The sequence below is a fragment of the Hyperoodon ampullatus genome, assembly GCF_949752795.1.
Source record: "Hyperoodon ampullatus genome assembly, chromosome: 11".
Taxonomy (NCBI): domain Eukaryota; kingdom Metazoa; phylum Chordata; class Mammalia; order Artiodactyla; family Ziphiidae; genus Hyperoodon; species Hyperoodon ampullatus.
The window spans coordinates 27,287,431-27,308,201 of record NC_136924.1 but is presented as its reverse complement, the minus strand read 5'-3'; the positions used below and the strand labels follow the sequence as shown (position 1 = coordinate 27,308,201).

The following is a 20,771-nucleotide window of genomic DNA, read 5'->3' as shown; positions in this document are numbered from 1 at the left end:
CTCCTCCCCCAATTCCCTCAAGCCTAACCGTGCCTCTCCCACCTTCTCATTCATCTAAACTTCCTTTTGAGATGTAATTCTCTCCCTTTTAAAAAGGAATTCTTACTATTCTTTCCAGCTCCTGCTTTTCAAGTGTTTCCTGTCACTGATTAATTCCCCAATTTCATAATATGGTCAAAGAGAATTTGGAATTGGAATAGGAAGGTGGCTGGAAACAAAGAAAGAAAGCTATGAATATTTATGTACTGATATTTTTCTTGGTCACATACAGAACTTGGGCTCTTAAATGTTTCAGTTAAAAAGTTTTTAGGTATCTGAAACAATACTGGAAAAGTTGGGGTAGAGCCCTGAGTTTTTCATAAAACTTTAAATACTTCATTTAAAGAATTGTATTTTATTCTGAGAGTTTAGTGTTCAAATGTCCTAACTTTTATGACTGATGCTGTAAGTGGATGGTAGTTTTTTTTGTTTTGTTTTGTTTTTTTTAATGTCCTTATAGCAAAAGACTAAGGGTAAAGTTAAAAGTTGCAAACCCAATGTTGATACTCAAATTTAAAAAAAATCAAAACTGGTGTATGATATTTGAAAGTCTGAAAATCTCTGAACTAAGGGAGAGATGAAGGCAAAATGTTAAGACAAAGGAGATTACAAGTGATAGCTGGTTGCTTAGATAAGGAGCTTCAGGATAGTGGTGGAGGTCTGTATTAGTTTCCTAAGACTGCTGTAACAAAGTACCACAAACCAGGTGGATTAAAACAACAGAAATTTGTTGTCTCACAGTTCTAGAGTCTAGAAATCCAAAATCAGGGACATGATCCCTCTGAAACCTGTAGGGAAGAATACTTCCTTGCCTCTTTCTGGCTTCTGGTGGTGGCCGTCAATCCTAGGCCTTCCTTGGCTTGTAGCAGCATCACTCCAACCTCTGCCTCCATCATCATATGGTGTTGTCCCTGTGTGTCTGTGTTTCTTCTCTTCTTATAAGTTCACTAGTCGTATCAGATTAGGGCCCACCTAATGGCCTCACCTTAACTTGTTTACATCTGCAAAGGCCCTATGTTCAAATAAGGTCACAATCACAGGTTAGAACTTAAACATATCTTTTTTGGGGGGACACAGTTCAATACATGACAGGATGCTTAATCCAATGGGAAAGATATTTTACCAGAGCACCTTTGACTCAACGCTGCTTAAGCGAGGAGTCTAGAATAGGTCCCCAATTCTCAAGAAAGCTACCTTCAATCTTTGAAACTTTAAGAATGGAAGTTACCACCTAGGAGGTGAGTGTAGAAAGGGAAGAGAAAAATGAGGCAGAATAGTGCCCTGAAGAAACCAACTCTTAAGAGGTAAAGACAGCAGGAGGCTCTCATGAACGAAATGGGGAACGAATAGCCAGAGAAGTCAAAAGGGAACTGGGTGAGGGCGATGTCAAAGAAGCCACAGGCTAAGGGGCTTTCACAGAGTGGAAGTGGTTATCAAAGCCAAGAGCCATAGAGAGGTCAGATAAGAAAAATACGAAGCAGCAACGTCTGCAAACTAAGAGGTTATTAATGGCCTAGATTAAAATATTCATTGGAGTGGGAGGAGGGAAGCCATAGAAGATCGAAGAATGAATAACAAGTGAGGACGCACAGATAACATGTATAATCTACTTTTTACAGAGACTTGGCCCCAAAAGGAAAGAAAAAACAGTGGCTGGAGGGAGAAATGGCTGTGTACAGAGCAAGCTCTTCTCATTCTTTCCCAAGGATGAGGCTTGAACATGATTGTGGGCTCAGAAGAAGGATCCAGTTGAAAAGGTAAGACTGAAGGAGCAATAGAGATGTCTTAGTCTGCTTAGGCTGCTGTAACACAATACTAGAGGCTGGGTGATTTATAAACAACCAAAATTTACTTCTCACAGTTCTGGAGACTGAAAGTCCAAGATCAGGGTGCCAGCATGGTCAGATTCTGCTGAAGATACTCTTGTAGGTTTCAGACTGTTGACTTCTCACTGTATCCTTACCTGGTGAAAGGGATGAAGGAGCTCTCTGGGGTCTCTTATAAGGGCGTTAATCCCATTCATGAGGGCTCCCCTCTTATGACCTAAGCACCAAAATACCAAAGACCCTACCTCCTCCACCATCACCTTGGGGGTGAGGATTTCAACATGTGAATTTGTAGGGGGACACAAACATTTAAATCATAGCAAAAGAATATGTCATTTGGAAATGCTTTTTGTTACAAGTAGCAGAATATCCGACACAGTGCGGCTAAATGATAAGGCACTTAATTATCTTGCGTAAGAAATCTGGGGTAGGTAGGTCTAGGGTTAATTCAGCAGTTCAGTGGTGTTACGGTTCCAGGTAGCAGCTCTGAATTTCTCTTGACTTTTCCTTTATGGTCAAAAGAAGGTTGTTGTACCTTTGAACATTGTGTCCCCATACAACCATGCCCAAAGACATGAAGCAGGAGGACAGCCAGGATGGGGAAATAGGGCTTCCATTTTATAGGGAGGAAAAGCATCTTGCCCAGAAGCCACCCAGCATACTCGCTCTTAGGTTTCACTGGCCAGAACTGGGGCATTTGGTATATTAAGATTACGTAAGCTATAGTGACAGAAATAGGCTTTAAAAGTTTATGTTTCTCCCATGTAAATGAACTTCGGAAATGGCAGTCCAAAGCCAGCATGGCAGCTCTATTTCACCACATCTTCAGGAATTTGTAGACTTTGTAGACTGGAATTCCTCCTTCCAGCTCATGATCCAAGATGGCTGCTCCAGCTCTAGCTATTGCATCTACATTCCAGCCAGCAGGAAAGAGTAGGGGAAAGGAATGTTCCCCTCTCCAGAACACATTCTGGAATTGTACGTGTTATTTCTGCTTACATCCCATATGCCAGTATTTAGTCACAAGGCCACAGCTAGTTGAAGGAAGTTTGTGAAATGTAGTTTTTATTTAGAATGGCCAAGTGCTCGGGTAATAGTCAAGGTTCTATCACAGAGAAAGAAGAGAAGAACAGACCGTGGGGGTCTTCTTGCAGGAGGGTGGCTGTAGGAGTCTAGGAAAGTGTTTTTGTTTGTTTGTTTTTAGCCTCAGTAATGAGAAGCAGGCAAGGGAGAAGAAGGTTGGAAATGAGAATTGGTGAGTTAACCAAGTAGGCCTGTCTCAGGGCAGGTTGAAACTTGATTGAGCAAGATCCTAGAGGATCAAGAAAAGATGGATTCAGAAGTACATGTAGATTTACACATGTACTAGGGTTGAATATATGTCTATCTCATAGATTATATAGTTGTTTATATTCTATAAAAATATATTAGAACACAGAAAGCTCATTGGACAGCGCTGCTCTAGCCTTTTGAAGTTACATTAGAGAAGATGCCTTCATCTGTCACCACTTTCTCTCCTTCACTCCCGCTCCCCCATATCAAACACCATCGTTTACCTGGAATCTTAGTATAGCATAGAGGTTAAGATCACAGGATTTAGAATTCAATAGGCATAGCCGTTTACTAGCTATGTGGTCTTGGTCAAATTATTTATTTTTTTGAGCTTCAGATGCTTTGTCTATTAAATGGGGATTGTAATAGCATCTATTTCTTAAGGTTAATTTGAAGATCAACTGAGATAATATATGCAAAGTACAGGCTGTCCTTGCTTTGCATGAGAGTGCAGTTCTGCGAAAATGGCCATGGAAGCTGAAACCCTGCAAAGCGATCTTAATTACTAATGGGAAAAATTACAATTGTTTTGTTCATGATCTTTAAAAATTTTTGTCAAAATATTTAAAGTTCTCTTACTGTTGGTTTTAAATGTCTAAAGAAATGAAAAAAATAGTAGACTTAGTGTTTATTTGTTCTACTGTAATTTAAAACATTGGACATATTGAAGATGAAAATTAAATATTTAGGGTTTGTTTTTGTTTTGGTTTTGGTATAAAACTTACCAAGAGCAGCTGAGCAGTGCTTACCTTCTTGCCCTATAACTTAATGTAAGGAGTGAGCATCTTTTCTGTGCCTTGGAAGATGGTCATACTCCTTTCTAAGTTTGGATCAGCTTCCCATATTTTATCCTTTGCACTTTTAACATCATAAAATACCTTTGAGAGTTCCTCTAATGTGAATTTTTTGCCCATGTCATTTCCTCTGGAATATCTCCATCCCTCTCATCACAACCACTTTCCTTATTTATGTTCGTAAAATCACCCTTACTAGATTTTTCTGGCTGCATAGCTAGAGTTGAATAGCGACAGTATCATCCCACGGCCAACTAATCTCTTCTCTACCTTCATTTACCTTTGATTTGAATGTCACTCCCACTATTATCATTTTTTGTTTCTTTGCTAACGTTTCTCTTTGTTGGCCAATTCTATTATCCATTTTTGTAGATGTCACATGGGTTTATCACTGGGAATTAATGAAGCAACACAACTACATGCTTTGCTGTCTGTACATAAGCCGAATAACAGCTATCCAGTGACCAATCACTGACAGACTGTCAAAGAAGTGACTTGATTGGTCACTCATCATTGATGTGGCTCTGTTATCAGCGTAGTAATTTTGTGGACTGAAAAGCTAGCAACAAAGTTAGTAATTATCCAATTACTCAGTTGATATACTGTGGTAACAGATTTGAACTGTGTTGTAGGGGGACTGATGTTATTAAACTACACTGTGGTGAATGAAATTTGTGCTGATGCCACGCAGAGCAAGGACAGTGCTGTGCTTATGAAATGCCTAGCACGTGGTTAGCATTTAGTAAGTAATAGATTGTTTAACTTCTATCATTTTCATTATATTACTACTATTTCTACTCCTCCTGAGCTACGGGCCACTGAGGAGTCAGTCCGAGAGGGAGGGACTGGTGCTGGGAGGTGGCAGACAGTGCAGTGTTTTCAGCCAAGAGTGTAAAATGGCCGTGTCCAAGGGATACCTTAATATCAGTTGAGAACTCAGGCCAAGGGCTTATTGGCAGAAGTCTGAGAAGGGGTTTTGAGGAGTGCCAGCAGGTAGGCAGAGCTAAACAGTAGAGAGCCTAGGCAGGCGCTGTTCCTGAGATGAAGGAAGCAGATGGTGTCTGAGAGGTCTGCTCCCAGATCACAGGGCTCCAGCCATGGCTAGAGCCGCGGCCAAGGCCTGGAGAGGGCAGCTGGCCAGAGCAGGGCAGGACCCCAGGCCAGGTAGAGCTTACACCAATTACCAGAGGAAGGAGCTGGCACAAAAGCCAGGGAGGAAAAGCAGTCATCTCACGTGGGAGAAAGGGACCCTTTGTGCAAAGAGTCCGGTGCAGGAGCGATTGCTGCAGCTCAGGGGGTAGCCGGCAAGAGCCAGAGCAGCTAAGCTCTGGACAAGGAGATGACCCATCACTGAGCCCCACCAGCCAAAGAGAGGGAATTGAAGCCCCATAGTTGTATTTCCTGCCCCATGTGGATGATCCTGGAGCCCAGCCCTGGGAGACTGAGGCAATAAATAGAGGCTTGTCAGCCTGACCCAATGCAGTGATTCACTGCTGCTGCACAGTGCTGCTTCCTTCCCTTCCAGTCACATTTATCAGCCTTAATAGAGTTTATCTTACCTACTTATCTACAAAGTAATACACTCAGCCAAGGCAGGCCCATTGGGTAAGAAATGATGAACATTTGGCTTTCAACTAATAAGAAATAAACATGGAATAATAATGACTCAGATGTACATTGTGTTGACTAATGATAGCACAAATCGAAAATGCATATAGATGGCATAGGACTGTGTTCAGGCAGATAACCGAAACCTAACCAAAGTGACTTAACCGCATCCAGGTTTATTTTCCTCACACAGTTAGATGCTCCGTAAGTAGTCAGCTCAGGCTGCTCTGGTGACTCCCGGTGCCGTCGGGACTGAGGCTTCTCCTGTGTTCTCGCTCTGCTCGCCTCACTTAACATGTGCAGGGCTGTTGAGTCACCCAACGCCGGGGCACGGATAGTTTCCATTTGCTCATGAAGATCTATTCTCTACTCTTCTTTAACTTGTTCAGTGCCGTGAGGCTGACCTAAATGTATTACATCACCTGACGTCTCCAGGTCTCTGACTTCCAGCTGGGTTTGGCCAATGGGAGGCGCCACCAACGGGAGATTGTAAGGTTGGGGTAATGTACCTCCTAGTCCCTTTAGTGGGGGTGAACAGAGGGCGCTCCTCTTGGGCAGCCCTTCCCTGCGGCTGCTTCCTCCCACTCCTGGTGCTCTAGCATCAATTTTTTTTTTTCCTGGTACGCGGGCCTCTCACCGCTGCGGCCTCTCCCGTTGCGGAGCACAGGCTCCGGACGCGCAGGCTCAGCGGCCATGGCTCACGGGCCCAGCCGCTCCGCGGCATGTGGGATCTTCCCGGACCGGGGCACGAACCCGTGTCCCCTGCATCGGCAGGCGGACCCTCAACCACTGTGCCACCAGGGAAGTTCCATAGCATTAATTCTTAACCAGGTTTCCCTAACACTGACTACACCTTTTCAAATAGTACCTGTTTTCAGAGTCTCCACCATTAGCTCACTGGGGTGGGCCATCTGTGTCCTGCCGGGACCCTGACTGACTCGCCACGGTGGTCTCTGCGCGCAGCCCGTGGGACCATATGCAGCAGCACGGGGTGGGCCTTTCATCCACAGGGCTGCGAGATGGCAACTCCACCTCCAGGCACCAAGGTTGGGTTTCAGACAGGAGGAAAGGGCAAAAGGCACCAAACAGCTCTTTGCCAGGAAAACAATAGCTTTCTAGGAAGTCACAGACAACCAGCTTCTGCTCACATGCCGCTCTAGCTTCAGGACCTCTGAGGAGGTATTTTTAACTAGCCAGTTGCCACCTCAAATGACAGAGTGTTTCTATTAGAAGGGAAGAAGCAGAGAGGTTATTAAGTTGTATCAGGCTACCAGTGTTTGAAACAGTATATAACTCATTTGGACTTTCTGAAAAAAGTTACCGGTTGCTTACTGTTACAATTTCTTTCTCTTGTTTATACCTTGGGGTGTCTTCATGCAACAACAATAATAATAACTTCCATGTTCTGAGCCCTTACTGAGTGCATTACATGCATGAGGTCTTTTAACCCTCACAAGAAGCTTCCTCACTTTACAGATGAGGAAACTGAAGGTGAGATTTTCAGGAATGTGTAAGTGTAACATCTGAGCTAACACCTAGGTCTGTCGGTCTGTCTCCAGAGCCCAAGCTGGTAGCCACTACACTTAGGGTGCCCCTTATATCCTACATCTCTTTCTATTCTCATTTCTTCCCCAGGGGAGAATCTGTGCATCCAATTTGGAAATACAGGTCATAGACAGTAAGCCTCTTGCAGCTCAGCACATGGCCCAGCAGAAATAAAGGAGGGGCTTCTCTGGTGGTGCAGTGGTTAAGAATCCGCCTGCCAATGAAGGGGACACGGGTTTGAGCTCTGGTCTGGGAAGATCCCACATGCCTCGGAGCAACTAAGCCCACAAGCCACAACTGCTGAGCCCGCATGCTGCAACTACTGAAGCCCACGAGCCTAGAGTCTGTGCTCTGAAACAAGAGAAGCCACCGAAATGAGAAGCCCACGCCGCAATGAAAGTAGCCCCTGCTCGCCACAACTGGAGAAAGCCCACTTGCAGCAACAAAGACCCAATGCAGCCAAAAAAAAAAAAAAAAAAAAGACTAGTGCCACCGAGGAGCTGAATTTTATTTACTATTTTATTTATTTATTTATTTTAAAACAAACATAATTTCTTTTAATTTTATTTTATTTACTTTTTATTTTTGGTTGCACTGGGTCTCAGTTGTGGCAGGCAGGCTCCTTAGTTGCGGCTGGTGGGCTCCTTAGTTGTGGCATGCGAACTCTTAGTTGCAGCATGCATGTGGGATCTAGTTCCCTGACCAGGGATCGAACCCACGTCCTCCGCATTGGAAGGCAGATTCTTAACCACTGCGCCACCAGGGAAGTCCCGAGGAACCAAATTTTAAATTTTACTTAGTTTTAATCAATTTAAATTGAAAAACTGATTCAAGATTCAGTTATTGGAAAATTTTGAAGTATGTTTGGAGCAACCTGAATATGTGAATCTATTTTTTAAACTGTAAATTTTATCAAATCTAAATACATATCAATTGTTTCTGATAAAATTTAGTTTGGGAATTGAGATGTGTTGCAGGTGTAAAATACACACCAGATTTCAAAGGCTTCATATAAAACAAAAAGTGTAAAATGTCTTGTTAATAAGTTTTATACCAATTACATGTTGAAATAATATTTTTGTATATATTATGTTAAGTAAAATTTATCACTAAAATTAATTTTACCTCTTTGTACTTTTCTTGAAGTGACTACTAGGAAATTTTCAATGACGGTGTGGCTTGCATTATATTTCTATTGGGCAATACCACTTTAGAAGGTGGCAGTGAGCAGAGGCAGACTGATTTCTTTATAGGAATGAGGGAGAGAGGCCATTGCTAAATAAATTCCATGATCCCAGGCAAAGTGCTGGCACCATTTCCTGGATTTCTGAGAATCAATGGCAGGAACACAGAACAGCACAGAGCTGGGTGGGGTTGATTCACTGCCTGATTCCTTCCCATGTTCAGTCACAAAACACACCATCTTGAAAGTTCCGTCACTATCATTGCCTTGGTCGAAGGGAGACCACAGTTTTTATCTGGGCTTTGATTTGGGGACAACAGCATTTTAATGACTAGGGCATTTTAGGAGAAGCTAGTGGCCAGGAAAGATATTCTTAAAATCAGTATGAACTTAATTTTTTCACTTCTGCCCTCTCAAAGTTTACCTTAGACCCAACGTGTGGTGGAAATTCACCCTCCAAGCATCTGCTTTTCTCCAGTTTGGAATGTTTTCCTCCAGAGCAGCCTTGTTTTTGAAATGATTTGCGGGCTGCCGGAGGAGGCTGCGAGAGGAAGTCTGACCCGCCAAGCCCATCTGGAAGTGGTTTCAGGGGCCACATCACTCAGTCAGCACAACGCCTAGATTCCCAGCTGCCTGGAACAGGGGTGGAAGAAACCCGAGCTGCTCCAGAGTCTGCACAAGCAGGGGAGGTGCAGTGGGGGAGGAAGACTGTCTTGGAAACGGAATACTGGCCTTGAGGCTCTCCAGCCCTTTGAGATTTCCAGTGGGATTGTAGAAGCAGCTGAAGCAGTGTAAAGGGCGTCATCCCAGGGCCAGCCACGATTTGAATGCTCTGCCCTGCAGCTCTTCTGGACGGAGGAGCCTTGCCCTCACCGCTCACCAGGTAAACAGAAATTTACAGCAGGGTGACAGCCTTTCTATTTCACCCTGGCCTGCTGGCAGCTGTCCTTTATTTTGCTGTAGATGCAAGAAAGTAAATCAGAGGTGGACTATCCCACGCAAACCACCTTCAGGCCCTCCAGCTGATGTTTGTAGCATGCTAGCGGCATCTTCTTCTTTTTTTTTTTTTGCCATCGCTGCAAATCCAAAATATTCAATGTGCAAGTTTTTCACATCCTGGACTGCTTTTCCAGACCTGGGTTTATCTCCGTCCCCCTACCCCCAAATAGTGTGATTTACTTACTATTTTCATCATATTTTAAGTGTGGAAATCATCTGTTAGCTAGGACTGGATAAATGCTAGCATTTAATGCTGGTATGTTTCTGAGCCACAAAAGATTTAATGGAGCTGTGATTCATGTTTTCAGAATCTGTCCTAGGAAGCTATTCTGAGGGCCCCAACCCCCCCAAAAGACCTGGCAGTTGTATGAAATCTAAATGAGGCTTATTGTAAATATGGTAGTCATAACGGTCGAGTTGAAAATGCTTTTTAACTTTCAAAAAAATGTCTTCTTTTGTTCACTTTATGAGCAAGCGTAATACTTTGGCTAAGCCTGATATATAATTTATGACATAAGTTAAGAAGGGATAGTTAATACAAGAGTAAGAAGAGAGAAGGGAAGAAAATATGATATCCAAACATCTAAATGTGCTGTGGAAAAAAGTCAGTCCTCTAGCTGTTTGGCCCGTGCAGCCAAATATCCAAAGTGACATTGGTTTGTTTCGTCTTTTCCTCTGAATGTTTTGGTGCTGCATTTGTATACAGTATCCTTTGCGTGCTGCATAATGGAATTCCAAGCTTCCCTCTAACTCAGTAGAGCAGTGCAGGGCAGTGGTGGGAACATAGGCTCTGGGGTCCGACTCACAGAGGTGAGTCTGTGCGCTGCCACTTATAAGCTTTATAAACTTTGACTCTGGGTGACTCTATCTCTTCATCTGTAAAATGGGAATTAAGCGACATCATGTGTCTAAAGGACATAATGCAGGATCTGCGGAGTAGTGAGGCCTCAGGGGAGGTCAGCTTCTCTGGTGGTGCTGATGATGACAACGGTGATGGTGAAAGTGACCACACACCCTGCACTGGGCCGCAGCCCTGCTTTTGACACACTGTTCCCTCCCATAGTCCAGTCGTCCAGGTGTTCCTCACATCCGTCCAAATTGTCTCTCCAGGGTTCTGCTTCCTTCCTTCTTCTCTTCAAACACCTCCCCTTTTTTTTCCACTCGGGCTCTCTTTAGTTCTCCTGCTTCTTCCCCTGCTGAGAGAAAGACATGCTCAGCAAGCCACAGCCCTCACCATTTTCATTCCTAGTTCCCAGGGGGCATGATTCTAAAGATTTCTTTTATTTCAGCGTCTGCCAAAGAATGTTCCAAAGAAGATAGTCCCGTGGGGAAAATACGTTCTGTGAGCCATGTCCCCCTCTCAGCACTCTCAAGGCATGATGGCATTTTAAAAGTCCTGAGAAGTCCCACAGAACAGGGGTCTCCAACCCTCGGGGCGCAGACTGGCACCGCTCCGTGGCTGTTAGGAACCGGGCCGCACAGCAGGAGGTGAGCGGCGGGCGAGCTCAAGCAAAGCTTCATCTGCCGCCCCGCACCGCCCCTCATCGCTCGCATTACCGCCTGAACCGTCCCCCCCGCAGCCTCCCCCCACCGTCTGTGGAAAACTTGTCTTCCACCAAACCGATCCCTGGTGCCAAAAAAGTTGGGGACCGCGGCTGCAGATGAGAAATCTGCTTAAGTTTGTTTTTTAACACTGTGATTCCCAGTTGACACAGAGCCATTTTATCACATCACATAGATTAACATAGGCACTCTCCAATATCCCATTCTTTTTTAAAATTTATTTATTTTTTATTTTTTTGGCCATGCCATGTGGCATGTGGGATCCTAGTTCCCCGACCAGGGATCAAACCCGCACCCCCTGCAGTAGAAGCGGAGTCTTAACCACCGGACCGCCAGGGAAGTCCCTGCAATATCCTATCCTGACCACATGTGTTTTCACCCTGGTTCTTCTCAGGGACATCCTACTTCATACCTTTCCTGGCAAACACCCAAGGGGACATCTTGTTCTCCCTTCCCTGGTTAAGGACAGATGATTGATCATGCATGCCATATTGATATGTAGAAAATCTGGCCTAAGGTGGGCAGCAGGGATCAGCAAACGTTCCCTGCAAAGGGCCAGATAGGTGGCTCTGCAGGCCAGATGGTCTCCATCATGACGACTCAGTTATGCGGAAGTAGTGTGGAAATGACCATGGAAAAAACATCAAACAGCAACATCAAAGAATAAGCCTGGCTATGTTCCCACAAAACTTTGTTTTTAAAAAACGGTGATGGGCAGGCTCTGGCTGGAGTTTGTCGGCACCTGGTCTAAAGCCATGTTGTGAAAAAATGCCTCAATCCATCACAGGAGAAAGCAGAATGGGTCATCTGCAAAACTGAAGACATCCCCACCCTGCTTATTTTGGTGGATCAGGAGTAAGCCTTTCATGCTCCAGCAAAAAGTAAAAAGGCCAGAGGTGTTTTGTTGGAGGCCAAATTCCTAAGTCCTGGTTTTGTCCTTCTTTCCCTTTTCTTCAAGTGAACCCATGCTCCTGTCCTGTTCATAACTCTGTAGTCTGCCTGGTTGAAGTTGAAGTGCTCTATTAAATGTATTTTATGCACATGTGAACTTCAGGTCAAGTCTTAGAGAGTCCCGTGAAGTCACAGAGCTTCTTGGCAGGTCTCTTAATCTTCCTGAACTTCAGTTTCCTCATCAGTAAACTGAGAAGAATAACCTTATAGGGCTGTTGTGGGAATCACATTAATTAATATACATATAAAGGTCTTAGAACAATGCCTGGCTAATAGAAATTACTATGTAAGTGTTTCCTGTTATCATTGTAATAAATTATTTAACCTGCAAAACAATCCCATTTTACAGACTGGGTTTTGTAAATTGCCCAAGATTACACAGTAAGAAATGAGGCAGAACCAGGATTCAAAGTCAGCTCTGTCTAATGACAAAACCCATGATATTTCCACTCAGGTACATGCCCTGCCAGATTTAAGTCATTCAAAAATACATTTTAGGAGCCCCCCTTTTATATTCCTTTTTGATTCCCAGGTCCTCTCCTATTACCTCCTTACCTGAACCCATGGCAGACATGATTCATCAATCACAGTGCCCTTCCTTCCTTCCTTCCTTCTTTCTTTCACTGCATCTTGTGATGGCTTTAGACTCCTCAATTTGTCAGTCCTGAAAGCTCCTACCAACTGATTAGAGTTGGCATGTAAAATAAAACTTATGGGCTCTGATTTTTGGAATACTTTTCTGGAGGCCCTCCCACTTTTGCCTTTTCTTCCAAGACAGAGCTAATCCCCTTAGCCACTGCCAGGTCTTAAGACATTCTTTCCAGGTTTGACAACCGGCCCAAACTCTTCGACATTTGGTAAAACAACTCCCCAGGCAAGATCTTCTGGGACCTGTTTTTAAACCTCATAGACATTTCTCTGGTCCAGATCAATTCCCTAAGCTCTCCTTTCTCTTCCTAGTCACAGGCCCTAGGACCTTTCCCCTTTGAAGCTCCAACCATCCAGGGCCTTACCTAGGGATTTCCTCTTTCCAATACTGTGAGATGACTCCCCAGCTGCATCTTTCTTGCTGTCCTGAAGACAGGCCTATGGGCCCTTAATGCTGAAGTCGCGACTATTTGTTACTACAGGGAAACTACAACACAGAAATCACTCAGCTTAGGAAAGCTTACAGAGGCTCAGGGAACATGGTTCTGGGGCTCCTTGTTGTGATGGTAAGAGAAAGGCCAATAAGAAGACCCGAGCCCTCTGCTTTTATTTATTTATTTAAAAATAAATTTATTTATTTGTTTATTTATTTATTTTTGGCTGTGTTGGGTCTTCGTTGCTGCGCGCAGGCTTTCTCTAGTTGTGGTGAGTGGGGGCTACTCATCATTGCGGTGCGCGGGCTTCTCATGTCGTGGCTTCTCTTGTTGCAGAGCATGTGCTCTAGATGCACGGGCTTCAGTAATTGTGGCACGTGGGCTCAGTAGTTGTGGCTCACGGGGTCTAGAGCACAGAATGAGTAGTTGTGGTGCATGGGCTGTTCCGTGGCATGTGGGATCTTCCCAGACCAGGGCTCGAACCCGTGTCCCTTGCATTGGCAGGCGGATTCTTAACCACTGAGCCACCAGGGAAGCCCCTGCTTTTATTCTTGTAGTGGGACCATCAACCTGGCTTTACCCGCCTTGTGGCTTTTTCCTTAGTGAGGGTATGCAGACCCTTTTCTTCCTGGGATTGAAGAACAGAACAGCAAGAGCCCTTTCTTCCTCTCTCCTATTTCTCACTCATTCATTCCACACACATTTCTTGAGGCACACAGAGGTAGGTCGGCCACAGTCCCTGTCCTCTGTCATCTCATGGTCTAGTGGAGGAGACAGGCACACCCATGATATTAGAACACAGTGTTCTGTGTGCAAGGATAGGCATGGGAATGGAGATTAGGGGAGCACCCAGGCAGGGTAATCAGGTAAGGCTTCCTGAAGGAGGAGGAGGAGTCTTTAAAGCACAAGTAGCAATTTACTGGGGAAAGAGGAGGGGAAGGGGCATTCGAGGCAGAGGGGACTGAATGAACCAAAGTTCAGCGACAAGAAAAACATAGAGGGCTTCCCTGGTGGTGCAGTGGTTAAGAATCCACCTGCCAATGCAGGGGACACGGGTTTGATCCCTGGTCCGGGAAGATCCCACATGCCGCTGAGCAACTAAGCCCGTGTGCCACAACTGCTGAGCCTGCGCTCTAGAGCCCGCGAGCCACAACTACTGAGCTCACGTGCCACAACTACTGAGCCCACGTGCCACAACTACTGAAGCCTGCACACTCAGAGCCCGTGCTCCGCAACAAGAGAAGCCACCGCAGTGAGAAGCCCGAGCACCACAACGAAGAGTAGCCCCACCTCGCCACAACCAGAGAAAGGCCCGCATGCAGCAACAAAGACCCAATGCAGCCAAAAATAAATTAATAAATTAATTAATAAATTAATTAAAAAAAAGAGAAGCATAGACCTGGGTGTGAAGGACAGTGGAGGGCTGGAGACTAACTTTCAGCCAGTTCAGCTTAGATGGAAGGCGTGGCACAGAGGACCTAGGGGAATCTTAAGCTCCAATCTTAACCTTTTGTTACTGGATTTCCAGTGAAGGGCTTTAGGGAGGAAAGGAACACTCAGAGTAGTGGGGTTTTTTGTTTGTTTGTTTTTGTCTTTTTGATTGACGTGTAATTGATTTACAATGTTATGTTAGTTTGTGGTGTACAGCAAAGTGATTCAGTTATATATATGAGCATGTGTGTGTGTGTGTTTGTATACACTTTTTATACACTGTATATATTCACTTTTTCAGATTCTTTTCCATTATGGTTTATTACAAGATACTGAATATAGTTCCCTGTGCTATACAGTAGGTCCTTGTTGTTTATTTTACATTATAGTAGTATGTATGTGTTAATCCCAAACTCCTAATTTATCCCTCTCCCCGCAATCCCTTTCCCCTTTGGTAACCATAAGTTTATTTTCTATGTCTGTGAGTCTGTTTCTGTTTTGTAAATAAGCTCATTTGTATCATATTTTAGATTCCACATATAACTGGTATCATGTGCTATTTGTCTTTCTCTTTGTGACTTCACTTAGTATGATAATCTCTAGGTCCGTCCATGTTGCTGCAAATGGCATTATTTCATTCTTTTTTATGGCTGAGTAGTATTTCATTGTGTGTGTATGTGTTTGTGTGTGTGTATATACCACATCTTCTTTATCCATTCATCTATCAATGGACATTTAGGTTGCTTCCATGTCTTAGCTATTGTAGATAGTGCTGCTATGAACATTGGGGTGCATGTATCTTTTCCAATTAGTTTTCTCTGGGTATATGCCCAGGATTGGGACTGCTGGATCATATAGTAACTCTTTAGTCAGTAGGATTCTACAAGACAACTGGCTTGTTTTCTTCCAAAAAAAGTTCATGAAAAATAAAAAGGCAGTGTGGTGAGGTGGGACTGATCAAGAGTAAAAGAAACTAAAGATATGACAACCAAACTATAAAAAACAATATTGGAATAATGGGGACATTTTGAATAGGGACTGCTTATCCAGTGATGTTAAATTAATGTTATTTTTCTTAGGTGTGATAATGGCATTGTGATTATATAGGAGGATGTCCTTGTTCTTAAGAGATGCACACTGAAGTATGTAGGGCTGAAGAGTCATGTGTGTATATATATATATATACACATACATATATATATACAGAGGGAGGGAAGAAGAGAGAGAAAGAGAGAAAGGAAATACGGCAACGTGTTAGCAATTGGTGAATCTGGTGTAGGGTATATGAAAATTCATTCTTTCAACTTTTTGGTAGACTTTAAATGTTTCAAGTGATAAAAAGAAAAGGAAAAATCGAACAAAAAAATAAGGGTACTTGGGACTTCCCTGGCAGTCCGGTGGTTAAGACTCTGCGCGTTTCCACTGCGGGGGGCACGGGTTCCATCTTTGGTCAGGGAACTAAGATCTGCCATGCGGTGTGGCCAAAAAAAAAAAGGTACTCAACCTGCATGTATATTTCAAATTAATTTACTGTAATTATTAAACAACAAAAATAGTCACTGTGACAGCTGTACCCGTGATGGATTGGGAAGGGGAGGGAGCAGATATCCTAGAGGCAGGAAGTCCAGGAGGGAAGTTACTGCAGAGTTAATCAGTGAGATGAGGCAGGGTAGAAAGGAGATGGATTAAGAAACACTTAGGAGGTGAAACTGTAGGAATCAGGCATTGGTTGGATGAGGGATTGGGAGGGAGCGGTGGAAGAGGATGCTCAGAGAACACTGAGGAGGAGCTTCTCTGGGGCAGGTGCTGGTTTCAGTTGTGAACAGATGAGGTTTGAGGTGCTGTGCAGCTTCCTGGAGGAGAGGGTCATGTGTTCTATAAATCTTTTATATTATAAAAGTAGTTATATTATAAAATATTTATAAGTCTGTAAATTTTTTTTTTTTTTTTTTGTGGTACGCGGGCCTCTCACTGTTGTGGCCTCTCCCGTTGTGGAGCACAGGCTCCGGACGTGCAGGCTCAGCGGCCATGGCTCACGGGCCCAGCCGCTCCGCGGCATGTGGGATCTTCCCGGACTGGGGCACGAACCCGCGTCCCCTGCATCGGCAGGCGGACTGTCAACCACTGCGCCACCAGGGAAGCCCTGTAAATATTTTGAGGGTTCATATCTCCAGGCACTCATGCTGGTCATATGGCAATGAACAAAACAGACAAAATGCCCTGCCTTCAAGGAGCTTATAGCCTATCACCAGGAGGGCAGACAATAGACCAGCGATGAAATGGGCAGTATGTTGGACGGTGGTCATTGCTGAGGAGAAGTGACATATGTGTTGCTGAGGTTAGGCGGTTTTGACTGAGTCTGGGGGACGCGAAGGAGCCAGCCACATGGATATCTGGCAGGAGTGTTCCAGGTGAAGGGAATAGCGTTCCGGGTGGAGGGAACGAGTGTAAAAGGCTCTGAGGCAGGAGAATGCCTGAGAAGGAGGCCAGTGTGATCGAGTGAGATCTTGTAGGACACTGTACAGACTTTGGCTTTTACTCTGAGAGAAATAACGAGGGCTTGGAGAATTTTAAACAGAAAACAACACAACCAACTAAAAGGAGACACAGGCAGAATCATCCAGTCAAAGGATGGTGGTGATCAGGCCAGGGAGAAGGCGGTACCGGTGGTGAAGATCATGGATATAGTTTGAAGGTGGAACTGACAGGATTTGTGGTCAGTCCCTCTGTGGGGAATGAGAAACAGAGAAGGGTCAAGAATAACACCAAGTTTATTTTCGCTGGAGCAATTAGAAGAATGGAGTTGCCGTTGTGCAGTTGTGGGGAGATGATGGGAGATGTGTGTTTTGGGCAAATGTCAGGAGTTCGAATCTGGACATGAGGATGCCTTCAAGTAGAGCCACCCAGTGGGCACTTGGCTTTAGGAGTCTGGAGTCCACGTAAGAGATCTGGGCTGGAGACAGTAATTCGGGAGTTGTAGGCATATAAATGGTATTTCAAGCCAGAAGAGTCCACCATTTAGAGGTTCCAGAGATGGGGGAACAGCCAAAGAGGCTGAGGATGAGCGGTCCCCAAAGGTGGTGGGAAAGCAGGCGAGTGTGGGGTCCCGCAGGCTACGCACAGGACATGTGTAGAGGAGTAGAGAGCGGGCAGGTGGCCTGCACCTCCCATGCACCTGGGCCTCGCCCGCATAGGAATGAGTCCTGTGCTGCACTTGTCGCAGGCAGGAACCATGGTAACCCAGAATATGCCCTCTCACACTCTGCTCCAGACACTCGTTTCCCTTGGCCCCAGATTTCTACTTCTTATTCTATGTCTTCTTAAGATGTCTTGTAGCTGTTTCCTCCAGCTCTCGTCCCTGACTTCCCCCCATCACTCTCCTACCCCTTTACAGCTCTGATCCCTCTGCCAAGTCCATACCATCAGCTCCTCTTTAGAAGCTGCAAACATCTCTTGCGCACCTACTTAATCTATTAGAATGCTTTTGACGGCAAGCACCGGAAATACCAGTTTACAGCAGTTTAAACGGAACGTGCCACCGTCAGAGATGAGATCAAATTGTGAAGAGGGAGAGAAGTATGCCAATCAGGCATACTGAATCTTTATACAATTTCATATGTTTTTTAAAAAATAAATGAAACAGGGAATTCCCTGGCAGTCCAGTGGTTAGGATTCCATGCTTCCACTGCAAGGGGCTGGGGTTCTATCCCTGGTCAGGGAACTAAGATCCTGCAAGCCGTGAGGCACGACCAAAAAAAATAATAATAATAAAAGGTAAATGAAACAGGCTTTCTCTTGGAGGTACATGCTTCTCAGGGACTCCTTTCTGCCTTGTATTCTAAAAGCACCTTAGAAGGTTTCCTACAAGAATCTGCTTCAGGAATTTCCCTCCTTGGCTCACTACTGCTGTGCCTTGCAATTAGATGTGCATATCAGTTTCCTGAATCCTCTTATTTTATCTTTTTAAAAAAATTTTTTATTTATTTATTTTTGGCTGCGTTGGGTCTTTGATGCTGCTCACGGGCTTTCTCTAGTTGTGGTGAGCGGGGGCTACTCTTCATTGTGGTGCACGGGCTTCTCACTGTGGTGGCTTCTCCTGTTGCGGAGCACGGGCTCCAGGTGCACGGTCTTCAGTAGTTGTGGCTCGCGGGCTCTAGAGTGCAGGCTCAGTAGTTGTGGCACACAGGCTTAGCTGCTCCGCGGCGTGTGGGATCTTCCTGGACCAGGGCTCGAATATGTGTCCCCTGCATTGGCAGGCAGATTCTCAACCACTGCGCCACCAGGGAAGCCCTTCTTATTTTATCTTAAAGAAATTTTAGAGTTGCACCATGCTGGACAGGGGAAAGACGAGCCCCCTTGCCAGATGAGTGAGCACTTACTCTTTGGCATGAGCTCAGTAGTTAGAGTAACGGAGCACTCAAGGGAGAGCAGACCAACCTCACCTGGGAGCTGTGAAATTTCATCAACACACAGTGACATTAGTTACCTGGAGCCCACCTCACCTGCCTCTGGGGTAGCCAGAATAGCCTTTCCTGAGTTTCAGAACCTGTGGTTAAAGAGCATCAGATTTGAAGTCACAGAGCCCTAATTTCAAATCCCTGTTCTACTATTTACCAGCTGTGTGATTTTTGAGCAAGTTACTGACCCTCTCTGAGCCACAATTTCCTCATTTGAAAAATGGAATTAGTAATATATCCATCCCGTTCTGGCCACAGTAATATATACATCCCATTCTGCACAGGGAATGTATTTGTAAGGATTCGTTTGCAAGAAATTGAACCTCATTACAAAGAAGTTTAAGGAAAAGAGGGGAATTGATTGGCTTGGCTGACTGGGATATACAGGGAGCCTTCTGGTCTCCCCCCTCATTCTCTCCTGTGGTACCAGATGGTCTCTGGAAGAGAACAGACATGTGGCCAAAGATGATTCTAGGCTGACATTACCTCAAAAAGTTAGCCGAATGTATATCATCCAGAATAGTAAATGGATAAAAGGTACGTGAAACCAATCTCAGAAGAATCATAAGTAGCATGCTTTTTGACTCAATTCATCCCAAGTGCAAGAGGGGGAAAGGAGAAGAGCCGTTGCAAATGCACTCAGAGCTCCTGGGTGTACAGTCTATATCCCGGGAAAATGAAAGGGACATTGTAGCCACTTGTTTACAGTGAGTTAAAGGCTTGAATGAAATCCCTGTTGAAGAGTTTCCCTAGATCACTGCCAGCAAGTTCTCACAACACTTTGGTTCATAAAGAAACCCTGGGGTACTATGCTATCCTGCCTTCTCTGTCATGTTGCTGATTTCTAAAGGTTACTATTCCCTGTTTGCTGATGGCTGCATCCAGTCAAACGTCAAGTTCAGAAGTTCTTTTGAAGGACCGTAATTAAGAAGGATCAATTTAATTTTAAAATAAATTTTGAGTTTTCAAGACAAATCGTTATTTATGGTAAATTAGCTTGTTTGTTTGTTTTTTAAGATAAAGGAAGTCAGTTTCCAACTCCTGGAAAATGCCACAAAGAAATGAATGAATATGTGACAAAATTTAATTTTAGATTTCCAAACTAAGATGAATTTTTTCTTTCCTCCAGCAAAAATGGGTTTATTCACAATTAGCAGAGAAGTTGAGGCCTGCAACCATGGTGAGCCACGTGCAAGTTCCCTCATGGCAAGAGGAGAACACTTTTTTAGAGGGGATAAAGGAAGCTGGGCTTTTCTTTTTTTTTTTTTTTTTTTTTGAATTTTTGAATTTTATTTTATTTTATTTTTTATAATGCAGGTTCTTATTAGTCATCCATTTTATACATATTAGTGTATACATGTCGATCCCAATCTCCCAATTCATCCCCCCACCCCCACCCCCCCCCAGCCCCCTTTCCCTGCTTGGTGTCCATACATTTGTTCTCTACATCTGTGTCTCTATTTCTGCCCTGCAGACTGGTTCATCTGTACCATTTTTCTAGGTTCCACTTATATGCGTTAATATACGATATTTGTTTTTCTCTTTCCAACTTACTTCACTCTGTGTGACAGTCTCTAGATCCATCCACGTGTCTACAAATGACCCAATTTCGTTCCTTTTTATGGCTGACTAATATTCCATTGTATATATGTACCACATCTTCTTTATCCATTCATCTGTTGATGGGCATTTAGGTTGCTTCCATGTCCTGGCTATTGTAAATAGTGCTACAAAAGGGGCTTCCCTAGGCTTCCCTGGTGGCTCAGTGGTTGAGAGTCTACCTGCCGATGCAGGGGACACGGGTTCGTGCCCCAGTCCAGGAAGATCCCACATGCTGTGGAGCGGCTGGGCCCGTGAGCCATGGCCACTGGGCCTGCACATCCGGAGCCTGTGCTCCACAACAGGAGAGGCCACAACAGTGAGAGGCCCGCATACCACAAAAACAAAAAACAAAAAACAAA

General features: G+C 44.4%; 1 protein-coding gene across 1 annotated transcript in view; it reads left to right on the top strand.

Annotated features, from left to right (window-relative positions):
- Nucleotides 1-17,831: 17,831 nt before the first annotated feature.
- Nucleotides 17,832-20,771, top strand: part of GLT8D2 (glycosyltransferase 8 domain containing 2) — a gene marked incomplete at both ends in the record, with an annotated part of 30,752 nt that continues 27,812 nt past the window's right edge. Inside the window, 2 exons of the mRNA XM_079714890.1 lie at nucleotides 17,832-17,929; nucleotides 19,241-19,347. Of these exons, the coding sequence (XP_079571016.1) occupies nucleotides 17,832-17,929; nucleotides 19,241-19,347 (205 nt within the window). The remainder of the gene's footprint in view (nucleotides 17,930-19,240; nucleotides 19,348-20,771) is intronic.